This window comes from Zootoca vivipara, chromosome 1, assembly GCF_965207765.1.
Source record: "Zootoca vivipara chromosome 1, rZooViv2.hap1.1, whole genome shotgun sequence".
NCBI lineage: Eukaryota > Metazoa > Chordata > Lepidosauria > Squamata > Lacertidae > Zootoca > Zootoca vivipara.
Window position 1 is genome coordinate 88,619,839 of NC_142582.1, and position 12,436 is coordinate 88,632,274.

The 12,436-nt window shown below is 46.3% G+C and overlaps 1 protein-coding gene across 1 annotated transcript in view; it reads left to right on the plus strand.

The window, feature by feature from the left end:
* GALNT16 (polypeptide N-acetylgalactosaminyltransferase 16) overlaps window positions 1-12,436 on the plus strand; it is a 150,251-nt gene that overhangs the window by 102,627 nt on the left and 35,188 nt on the right. The window contains exons 5-8 of the mRNA XM_035113536.3: window positions 1,012-1,077; window positions 3,869-3,990; window positions 8,588-8,675; window positions 12,043-12,127. Of these exons, the coding sequence (XP_034969427.3) occupies window positions 1,012-1,077; window positions 3,869-3,990; window positions 8,588-8,675; window positions 12,043-12,127 (361 nt within the window). The remainder of the gene's footprint in view (window positions 1-1,011; window positions 1,078-3,868; window positions 3,991-8,587; window positions 8,676-12,042; window positions 12,128-12,436) is intronic.

Sequence of the window (12,436 nt, forward strand, 5' to 3'; positions counted from 1 at the left end):
CTTTGTCTTGTAGTAATGGTGACGCAGGGATCAGAGTGGCGTTTGCCTGGCAAAGTCAGGGCATGAATAGGGGAGCTGAACTTTTCCTCCACCTGCTGATTCTGCTCACAACCTCCCCCTCCCCCCATTTTCTCCACAAGCAGGCATATTTCCAGCCCTGGAGTTGGCTGAGCTAAAAAGGAAATGTGGGTTTGGAGTCTTGGGGGCTAAATCAGTCTGCCATTTCTTCCATGCTGTTTCTCCTCCCTGCTTTACCATTAACCTCCAAATATGTGTTTGCGAAACACATGTTTTCTGATGTGCCGTGTTGTTATATCCTGAGGCAGGTTCCCTCCTGCCTGCAGTTGGGTTTGAAAGCAGCTCTCTGTTGTAGTAGCTAATAAAATAGGTTGCAGTCCATGCTTGGTTGTGGGGTGTGTGGGGTGCCCACAACATTTTCTCCGGTGTGCAAATGTGCCAGGGCCTCCAAAAAGCTGGTGACCCCTGCTTTTAAGCGTACGCTGAAAGAATGATTTGCTTCAGAGAAGACACAGTGGCAATGGAAGTGCTTAACTTTTTCCTTGCCAGTTGTTTTCCCTCTTCTCCTCTTCCCCTCGCTGGGAGGGAAATTTGAGTGAAAGTAGGCTCGCAGAGGAAAGGTTAAGCACTCCCTTCTCTCCTACTCTAAAGCTCGCCCTTTTCTATAGGAGCTTGGAGAAGGAGAAGGATCTGCTAGACTTTGCAACCCATGGCTGCAGTGTAGTGTGTAGTGTGCCTCCACAGATCTTAGAAATGCTGACTAAAACCTTTGAGGCAGGGGAGGAGGTGCTGAGTGGTGAGCAGACTTCTTTGGGTGATAACTTGAGGCGATGGGATTAAAGCCATTTATTTTGGGATCAACAAATTGATTAATATCATAAATGAAAGCAAAGCTTTGCCCTCTGTTGAGACACATGGGGAGAGTTAATTGCAGCTTTATGTCGATGCCAAACAAACTAGGCACTGGCGCCAACTGTTTTCTCTTCTCTTCAGCTGAGGATTGCCAGCTCCTTACCAAGATACCAAAGGTCAAGTGTCTTCGCAACAGTCGGCGAGAAGGTGAGTATGACCGATTTTGCAAGAATCGTTCACTTTTAGAAGGACCCAATGGTAGCACAAATTAATACTTGTGGGCCTCCTCCTCTGAACCAACAAGGTCCCTTTCCTATATCTAGTTTCATTGCCATCATCATCTGACGAAGAGCCATCGCCGGCAAGAAGTTCTGTCTTGTCTGAGTTGAATTTCAATATATTCACTCGCATTTCACCCCATTGCAAACCTCAGGCAGTGATTCAATTGCAAAAAAAGCACCACAATTTATTCAGGTGGAAAAGATAAATAGAGCTAGGTGCCATCAGTACACTGATAAAAAATCTGCTCCAAAACTCAGCACGACTTCTCCCAGTGGTTTCACTGTGAAAAAGTATGATGGAAAGGATAGACGTCTGTTGTATTCCACAGGGAAGCACATGGGGGAGGAACAGCAATCAGCTGGAATTTTCCAGCAATTAGGAGCAGAACTACTATAAAGCAGAGCTTCCTATTCCTAACCCATATTCTTGATTCAGAAAATTGCTGTGATAAAAAAAAATCTAGTAAGTTCAAAACAATCAGCAGAGTTACACTCCCTGGTAATTCTCCTTGCACAGATAATAAACTAAGAGAGTCTCAGTCCCGAGTTCTAGTTAGGAATCAGGTGGAAACGGGTCTAGATATGGGAAGCACTACATGCAACTGTAGATTTGGCCACAATACAGTTCAGCCAACTTGGCTAGAAAATAAACTGGATATTCCTCCCCAATTCATAGGAATCCAAGGAGGGCTTCTTTTAGCAATGGTCTTGCTGCAGCAGGGATGGTGGCCCTCCAGATATTGCTGAACCACAGCGCCCATCCTTCATGACCATTGGCCATTGTGGCTGGGGCTGATGGGACTTGGAGTCCAACAACATCTGGAGAGCTACAGGTTTCCCACCACAGGGCTAGTTGGTACAAAGACCCCCTTCGATTATCTTCCACAAGATGACCATCACTTTCTCCCAGCTTATTAAATCTAGGAATTGGGGACAGAGGTCAGACTGAGACAAAGTGGTATGTGCAGATCTACGTATTCTGTCTACATCTTTGGATTTTAAAAGCTGAAACTAATCCAATAAAACCCGACCAGAGGATGATGCACCTGCTATTGACTCCGTCTGCAGTGGAGTGAAGGTCAGAGCAGAGAGGAGCGATTGTGTCCACAAAGAACATTGCAGAAATGTTGCAGCAGGCCTGAGGATTCATAACAATCCAAGGAAGGAGAGTTAGGTTTTTTTATTGTATTTTTAATATTTTGTTGGAAGCCACCTAGAGATGGGCGGGGAATAATAATAATAATAATCATCATAATAATAATAATAATAAGTTATAAAAGCTCAGAAAAGCTCCACTGGGTAAGGTTGCACAGACACAATGGTAGGCGAGAAGAAATAGCACCATGGAACAGGTCTTCAAGTGGCCTCTAAGCTGTGTTCAGATAGATTTGTTGTCGGCTTTCCTCTATTTGCACTCAAGCTGTCATCCCTGTTGCCTCATTGTACAGAACACTCTACTGAGCCATGGTGAGGCCTGTGCCTTGGCAGGCGGGAAAAGTATGCCTGAGAACTCTTGTGTCAGCCGCCTGCCAACATCCTGTCCCAAGGTTGCAGTAAAAGTAATTGGCAAAATCAGTGTTTAAAAGAACCTCCCAAGGTTATCTGGAGGCCATTTGAATCCATAAGGCCATCCTAATGGGTTCATTGCCCCAGCTGCATTCACCCTAACAACGGAAAACAAAAATGCCATGCAAATTTGTGGTGAAATGTCCGAAGAGGGTTTTCTGAGGGAAGCTAAAAGGGTTTTAACAAGACAGGTGACATTTCTCAGGGGTGTTTTGCACGTCTCTAAAAAGGAGTCACCACAGCTGCCCTTTCGAATTCAGCTCAGTGCTTCCCATGGTGAGAGGAAAACGGGGAAGCAGGAGGGGGAAGTGTGAGAATTGTGGCACTCTGTGCATCCCTGTGCAGGGCCTGTTTGCCCCTGAATGAACCTAACTGTGAGCAAAGGGATAGGTGCACTGCATGGTAAAGTAAGCCAAGAGCAGAGCAAAAAGAACTGCAATGCAGACGCTTATAAATGCATGTCTCAGCCATGTCAGGATGATGATGCTTTAGGAAAACCAGACACCTGTAATTTCCCCCACCTGTCCTCAAGTCTTTGGGTGCCATACCAAGCTTACTTCCTCTCCTAGCTAAGGAGAATGTTCAAGGGGATCAAACTGCTAACTTGCAAGTCTACTTAAAATGCCGTGGTCGGGAGAGGTCCAAAAAAATGCATCCAATGCGCCATCTGGTCTGGTTTAGGGGGGCCAGTTCCAGCTTTTGCAGCTGATGATGTGGACAAACTGCTTGCGGCTGTTTGGCCAACCACCTGCCCTTTTGACCTTTACCCATTTTAGCTGATTCAAGCTAGCCAAGGGAGACTGGCCAGGTGGGTCCAGGGGGCGGTTGATGCAGCATGAAGGAGTGCCACCTGCCGCCCTTTAGGTGGGGTGTCCACTCCTTTTTCTTTTCTTTTTTAAAGCCTTGCCCTGGACCCAGAGGTCACTGACAACTACCACTCCAATGTTAATACTCTCTTCTTGGGCAAAGTGCTCAGAAGGGAGGTGTCAATTCAGCTGCAGGCACTGCTAGATGATACTGATTATATAGATGCTTTCCAGACTGGGTTCAGGCTCAGTGGTGAGGGCCATATCGGCTTAAATAGTCCCGTCCTTTTTCTTTTCCACTCTCCCTTTTTTATGCTATCAGCTCTCTTCTCTACACTTTTCCAGGACTGATCCGTTCTCGTGTGCGAGGTGCTGATACGGCAACTGCCGAGATCCTTACTTTTCTGGACAGCCATTGTGAAGTCAACAGCGAATGGCTGCAGCCGATGCTTCAGAGAGTGAAAGAGGTAAGTGTGGGCAGCCTGGCCTCCTGGCCTTGCTTCACGCCACCCTCTTTGCTATTGGCTGGCTACCAGCTCCTGACCCCTATGACGGTGGGGCTGACTATAGCCACTGCAAATAGAAAAGAGCCTGCTGGATCAGGCCAGTGCCCATCTAGTCCAGCATCCAGTGGCCAACCTGATGCCTGTGGGAAACTTGCAAGCAGGATTTGAGCACCAGAGCCCTCTTCCCTGCTGTGACTCCTGGCAAATGGTATTCAGAAGCATTGCTGCCTCCCAGCAGAGTCACGGCTAGTAGCCATCAATAGCTCCCTCCTTTATGAATTTGTCTAATCCTGTTTGAAAGCCATCCACGTTGGTGGCCATCACTGCCTCCCATGAGAGCATGTTCCATAGTTGCACTGCTCAAAGGGGTACTTGCTTTTATCTGTCCTGCAACTTCCAACATTCAGCTTCGTTGGAAGTCCACGAGCTCTAGCGTTACGAGAGAGGGAGAAAAGCAGAGCTTCCTATGACTGAATTCCCTCTCCCCACATGCATTCGTTACACCGAAATATAGCCCAAGATGGGAGTCCTTTTTCCGGAGTTGTGTAATAAATAATGCACTGTGTGGCATTCATTTGGGAGTGGGGGGGGGAGGCGCTAGCCCCCAGGGTAGATGGAGAGAGAAAAACGATGCAGCTGAGTTGGCAGTTCTCATCCTGCCTGTGCCAAGAGGGTCAGCGAAAGGATGTGACAGTGCTGCTGAAAACTCTGCCGTTTCGGAGCTGGGAGGGGAGGGCCGATCTCCCTGCCGCATTTAAGGCCTGCTTTCTCCTCAGGAAGACAAGAGAAGAGGAGGGAAAGCTTTTAGGTAGTTAACAGGGCCCAGGAGGCAGGTGGGAGGAACTGCTATAGATGCAAATTACATGTATGTTCAGCTTAATGCCAAAGGGAGGAAGAAGGTGAAACCTTAGAACTGGTGACTTAAAAAGCCCCGGCTCAATAAATCCTCCTTCTCAGTAGCCCATAAATGTCTGCTTTATATTTGCTCATAAAATCATGCTGCTGGCAGGACCAACAATAGCAGTGGCAGCTCATTGACTGCTCTTGCACGGAAGGAAATGTGCCCGGACAGCTCAGCAGCAGAGAAGGATTTGAGTCCAGACATTTCAAGAAGTTTATTGTGTTTGAGTTTCTCTATTGCAGGCCTACCTTTTCGTTGTCAGGTGCACGCCTGTTTCAGTGCCAAGAAACACATTTGCTTATATATCTGTGCTGCAGATAGTAGAGCATATTTACCAGCCCTTTCCTCTCCCAGGTACTGATGTTCTGTGAGGGCAGCTTGGAGCCTCTAAAAGAATTTTCAGCACTGTCGCCCAACTATAATTCCCAGGATTATTTGGGTGGGTGAGGGGGGGTGAACAATGTCAGTTATGATATAAACTAACATAAACTAGTAGGCTTAACATACCTAGACACATGGAAAAACAACAACCCCCAAACCCCATAGCTTTAGACATTTCCCCCCTCTCATTTCATCTTTGCACCCAGATCTCAGAGCCTAACTATATGTGATGCAGGTGATGTGATTCTCAACTACATTGTGTTGTTGTTTAATTAAATGCCTAGTGCAGAAGGTGGCAAGTGATTGCCCTTGGGAATGTGGTGTTTGGTGAGGGCAAGTTTAAGCTAGGAGTCAGGAGGAGGAAATCTGTGTTCTGCTGCAAGTTACGGGACCCATCATCCCCTGCCACTGGCCGTGCTAGTTGGCACTGGTGGGAATTGGCATCCAGCAATATCTGGAGGGCAGCAGGTTCCCCCCACCCCACCCTGGTTGAAGCCTGTTAGTAAAATTAGCATGTTAGTGAAAACTGCTCCCTTCCATGTGGCAAGTTTACATTAGGAAAACACCACTTGGCGCTCGCTTCCTAGTGTAAGTTGCCCTGTTGGAGGCACTATCATGGCCCTCGGGAAAGAGAGGCTTGAACCTCTCCGGACCATGTGCTGCGTTTCTGAGGGCAATTCCCTTCTTCCCGCTATGCCTGGTATTCTCAAAAATCCACGTGTGTCTTAAGTGTCACAAAGAGTTAGGGTCTAGGCCCCTTCCCTTACTTTGCCACAGCCATCTCTCCCACACCATTTTCAAGGTCGCAGTTTCTGAAGTTGCTGCCTCTGATGTGCTGTGAGCTGGTTAGAATTTAGATCTCTTGGAGCTTGTCAACACCAGCTATCTCTGACCCCTAGGCTTCTACTGCCTAGACATGAAACATCTGTCTTGTCTGTTGGCCTCCAACCACTTTGCAGGGAGACCAGCTTTTGACAGCTTTTGACCCCTTTGCCTGCTCGTTTCACCCCTTCTAAAGGTAGGCAGCCCCCGACTGTCCAAATTAACCACCCTCCCGATGGGTTTTCCTTGTGGGCTGTGCCTGCTCTAGCACAGCCTTCAAAAATTATGCCTGGGGCAAACTCCCATTGTCTTCACTTCATAGGCTTCTGCGCTGCCTTTTGTATTTTGCAGGCAGCATGTGTTAAAAAGCACAACAGGGATTCTTCACCCAAGTCCTGAGCCTGCTTAAATGATTCGTCATTAATGGATTCTCTGGCTGAAGGATGTTCCTGCCTGCCAGTAGGAGATCTCAGCACCTTCCCTGCTTGACAGTGAGCAAGCAGGCAGTGACATCTGCTGATCCTCCTTTGTCTCCATGGTTGTCTGGGCCAGAGCAAGAGGCGGGTGAACAAGCTTGTTGCAATGACTATGAGCAGAAGCTCCAAAGGGCTGGGCCTCGGTAGTTCAGTAGCCAGGCCAAACTTGGATACCAGTCCTACTTTCCTGCAAACAGTCACCTTATTCACTCCTAAGGGGGTAGGTGCCATTCTCTTCCCACCCTTAGAGCCAAAATTTGCAGTCTCTTGGGCTGTCTATCCATGATTAGATGTGCCTGTGAGTACATACCTGGCATAGGATGCTTCCAAATGGCTTGTTTATTGAATGCTTGTCCTTATTTGTTGACCGGGAGATAAGACTGCATTGGCTGTTTAATGAGCATTCATTCTGATCTGTTTGTGGAGAGTCGGTTAAATGGCATCTTACCACAGCAAGTATTATGCTATAGCCCAGCGGGTGGCGCTGTGTTCTAAACCACTGAGCCTCTTGGGCTTGCCAATCAGAAGGTTGGCGGTTCAAATCCCTGTGATGGAGTGAGCTCCCGTTGCTCTATCCCAGCTCCTGCCAACCCAGCAGTTCGAAAGCATGCCAGTGCAAGTAGATAAACAGGTACTACTGCGGTGGGAAGGTAAACAGCATTTCTGTGCACTCTTGCTTCCATAATGGTGTTCCGTTGCGCCAGAAGCAGTTTAGTCATGCTGGCCACACGACCCGTAAAGCTGTCTGCGGAAAAACGCCGGCTCTCTTGGCCTGAAAGCAAGATGAGTGCCACAACCCTACAACAGCCTTTGACTGGACTTAACCGGGGTCCTTTACCTTTTTTCTTTTTATTTCCCAGTGCATTTCCCCATCACCTTTATTATTGTGAAAGTCTGATATTTTGGGGAAGTGGGTTTGTTGCACAAACCAACCCAATCAACTATAATTGTGCAGCCTGAATTTAATGGTATGTGACGGAATCCCACCCCAAAATAGCAACCGCCAGGAAGCACCCATTGTCGGCTGCTTCAAGCAGCAACCTTGCTAGGAGTAAATGTTCCTAATTACCAAGGCCATTTCAGGGCAACTGAGTATCTCTTTAATGAGGCATTCACTTTGCAGTGACGAAACCTGGAATTAAAGCCCTAGTTAGGGACACCACTTGGGATACGAGATAGACTTCACCAGCTGTCCCTGGGATGAATCTCTGGGAACATCTGGTATGGATGCACCCACAGAAGTAATAAGAACAGTTGGAGAGACAGACAGATTTTCCTGCAAGATGATTCAGTGGAACAATTAACATTGCCTAAGCAAGCAGACTTCACGAAACTACCGGTATGAGCAAAATCAGGAGAAGGATGCGGATAAAATGGCTTTAAACGACCGTGCATCTCAAGTGCTAAAGGGGGGGGGGGGCTTTCTCCATCAAGTTCTCTCGTGGAATCAGAAAGGGAAATGGCTTCTGTCAGAAGCATCAGTTTCCCACCTGCATAATTCTAGCCTGTCAACAGCTTTCCTAGGATGACTGTAGGAAATCAAAGAAGCTTAACAGTACACCTGTATGATCTGATAGTGACTCTGATCAATAGCCCTTTGAAAACATGTCCTGCATATGTGACCAGAAAATCAAGAACAGACATTTTACCAGTAGCCATTGTGTTATGAATCTCCACCCCCCCTCTTCCTCCTTGTCCTTCTGTTAATTGTGGAAGAAGTTCCTTTGAATCTAAGCTGGAACCGCCCCCCCCCCCCAAAAAAAAAACACTGAGAGGTTAAAATCTCCCCCAAAAGCCACAGATTTGTCCCTTCCTTATCTCCAGGTTCCGTGCTGGGACTAAGAAAGTAAGGCAGTATGCAAATATGCTTCTCATTCCGCTATGTGCATAAATCTCATGGTCTCTGATTTCCTGACGCTTAATCTCCCTCCCTCCTGGCAAAATTCTAATTTCTTTCCTTCCTTGTCTTTTCTTTCAGGATTATACTCGAGTGGTGAGTCCTATCATCGATGTGATAAGCCTGGAAAATTTTGCCTACTTAGCAGCATCAGCAGATTTGAGGGGAGGTAGGTAAGGTGAATAAGTAAATTCTTAAGAAAAGTCTCCCTCCCTCTGGATAGGCCCAACCTAGCTGGTTCTTTTTGATCTTGATGCCAAATATGCCAGAATAAAAGCCTAGGATTTCATCAGCAGTTGAGCCTGTGCTCAGAGTGTGTATATGTGTGTAATTGCAAATCTTCATGGCTGTGATTATGGAGTACAGCCTTGTACAGTTTGTGCAGAATCCAGCTTTCACATTTTAAAACACACACACACACACACAGAAAGAGAGAGAGAGAGAGAGAGAGAGAGAGAGAGAGAGAGAGAGAGAGAGAGAGAGAGAGAGAGAGTAGCATTTAGCCTTTCATAGTTGTTGTGGGTAACACCTGAAAATGCATTGGCAACTTCTATGAAAACAGTAAGAATCTTGGAAGGGGGTTCAAGTTACAACTGAATGGGGGGAAATCACCTCTCTGTCAGTTCCTTCCCTGTTCCCCATCCTTATTCCTCAACCTTATAGACCAAACACCCTTAATTTGTGGTTTCTAAAAAGAAGCTCATGCTTGTTTTAAGCCCATGACATTATCTCTCGTTTTGCATTTAATACTGTGGATCCATCTATTGTATATGTAATTTCACACACCTTAAAATGAAGTTTAATAATATACTGTACAGTGGTACCTCGGTTTATGAACACAATTGGTTCCGGAAGTTGTTCATAAACTGAAGCGTTCATAAACTGAAGCGAACTTTCCCATTAAAAGTAATGGAAAGTGAATTAATCCGTTCCAGATGGGTCCGCGGCGTTCATAAACCGAAAATTCATAAATCGAGGTGTTCATAAACCGAGGTTCCACTGTATATGCACTGTGAAAGAGATTCTGGCTGAGTGCCACACAGTCTCCTTTCTTTTTAAATTAGTTCTGACAATAGCTTAGTCGGTAAAGCATGAGACTCTTAATCTCAAGGTTGTGGATTTGAGCCCCACATTGGACAAAAATATGCCTGCATTGCAGGGGGTTGGACTAGATTTCCCTCGTGGTCCTGTTCAGCTCTCCAATTCTATGAGCCTGTGGTCAGCAGTTACCCCTTGGGCTTGTGAGCTACCCATAGCCTATGGATTATTAACTTGGAAGAGGGGCACCTCCAGCTGATCACCAGATGTGATTGGAAAAGCTCCAGCCCTTTCCTTGCTTACTCCCATTTAGCAGAAGAAGGCAGCCAAACTACATACTCTAGCAGAGAAGGCTTTATCAGGCTCCAAGGGAAAGGATAGAAATTAAGAAAGCAGCATACAAAATCAAACAAAACAGGCTATGTTCTACACAACAGTGCAGGTTATAGACTAAATTTCAAAAAGAAAGGCTTACATGCAATTGGCCTAAGTCTTCACAGATGTGCCTTTATCCTGTGCCGCCAGGAAGGGGGGGGGGAGATTGACAGGTGGAGGGAATTTCATGAATCAGGAGCTGTCATGTGGTGCAACCCTCCCATAGGCAGGTGATGGCATTGATGCTTGCCAAGGCAAGAAACTGGAAAAGAGAGGTGCAAATTGGGGAGATATTTCTCTTCTGCTGCTGCCAAGCAGATTTATCGCAGGAAAGACCCACTTTTTGGTGTCAAGGGAAAAGGCTGGTGTGCCTAGAGACGGTTGTAGGTTAATCGAGGAGGCAATACATGGAGCGGTAAGGGATTCTTAGAGGAGGGAAAGCCTGTGATGTCTTAGAGAAGCTGTTTCGGCCCAAGAGCTGAATTTATTGGATGGAGAGCTCTCAGAGGCCGTATTCCAACCAGTGGGTAAGGTCAAGCATACACAAACACACAACCCCCTTAACACACATTCCTAGCACATACACACACAAGGGAGGGAAAGAGAGAACCAGATTTGAATTTAGAAAATGCTGTATGCGCACTATCCTCCTCCTCAGCTGATCTATGCATGTTTGTTGGGGGTTGATTGTTGGGGGGGGGAGAGAAGAACTTGCTTTTTAAAAAAAGAGTAGTAAAAGAGAAAAATAAAAATAACAAAAAAACAAAGGAAGAGGAAAGCAAATATTTCCTTGAATAAGGAGAGGAATCTGCTTTGGAAAACACAAATGTCTTTCCCCATTCAGTGCCACCTGCCACAGATTACTGATACAGATGACCAGCATACTAAGTGATTTATATGGGGAAGCCCTATATTTGATAAGTCCCTAGAATGTCCTTTTATTCCACCCTATTTTTTGACAAGGAACCCAAATGCAAGAAGTCCAGCTGCTCCACTCTGTTCTCTTGCGGGGGGGGGGGCATCTACACATCCACCACCCTTTCCCCCAAGTGTTGGGGAAAACACTGTTTCTACTCAAGAGCAGGTCTCAACTTCCCCTCCCGCTCAGTTTTGCAGAGCCCACTTGCATACAGCTCCTGCCATTCACCTTTCTTCCCACAGGATCTACCCAATTTGCAAAAATGGTAAATCAGGCAGCATTTTATGTGATGCGCATGGGGAAAAGCCAATTACAGCGAACAGAGAGACTTTGTTCCCGGAAATACATGTCATCCCACTGAGAGTGCTGATTAACGTCTCATAACTTTGGCGGCCAATGAGGCATAGGACAGTCTGAGTGGAAGGCTGAAGCACTAATTATTGCATTTCTCTCTGGGAACACACATTGGAAGATTTGGAATGCAATTGAGCTCAGATAAATACCGCTAAGGAACAGGGCGCATCTATAGGGATACCTCGAGGCCTGGCTAACACAAGTCTGCATGTCTCCTGCTGCCCTGAGATCATGTGCGAATAAGCAGTGTCAACACCATCTGATTATTGCTAAGCAGTATGTGTTGCTGTGAGAGCTGGACCATAAAGAAGGCTGATCGCCGAAGAATTGATGCTTTTGAATTATGGTGCTGGAGGAGACTCTTGAGAGTCCCATGGACTGCAAGAAGATCAAACCTATCCATTCTGAAGGAGATCAGCCCTGAGTGCTCCCTGGAAGGACAGATCGTGAAGCTGAGGCTCCAATACTTTGGCCACCTCATGAGAAGAGAAGAATCCTTGGAAAAGACCCTGATGTTGGGAAAGATGGAGGGCACTAGGAGAAGGGGATGACAGAGGACGAGATGGTTGGACAGTGTTCTCAAAGCTACGAACATGAGTTTGACCAAACTGTGGGAGGCAGTGCAAGACAGGAGTGCCTGGCATGCTATGGTCCATGGGGTCACGAAGAGTCAGACACGACTAAACGACTAAACAACAACATGTGTTGCTGTGTTCTAAGCTTCTTCCCAATGTATCCTAAATGGAGACTTGAAGCCTATTTTCACATTTTCCAGAAATTCTTGTCAGTTTCTGGTTTTCCTCTGTATTTGAGAAATTGCAAACATGTTCTACTCTGTTCCACATTTTAGGGTTTGACTGGAGCCTTCACTTCAAGTGGGAGCAAATCCCCATTGAGCAAAAATTGTCCAGAACAGATCCTACTGAGTCCATCAGGTAAGCTCTTTTGCTCACAACTTCATCTTTTTGTCTGATATGAGAAGCTGTTCCATTTGTTGATGTTACCTCAGGAAGTGTTCAGAGGTCATGTGTGGTTCATTTAAGAGCTGCGGTTAATCAATATCTATTGTTCCCTGAAGAGTTTTAATATTCCTGACAAATACTTGCAACTCAATCTGTTGGCTTGAGTGGCCTGCACTGCTATAATATGCAGTGCATAGTATATTGGTTTTTCAGGCTGTTATGAATATTTGCGGCCATCACCTTTCTGAGGCAGGGGAGATGTCATGGCCCTCATTTTAGAAA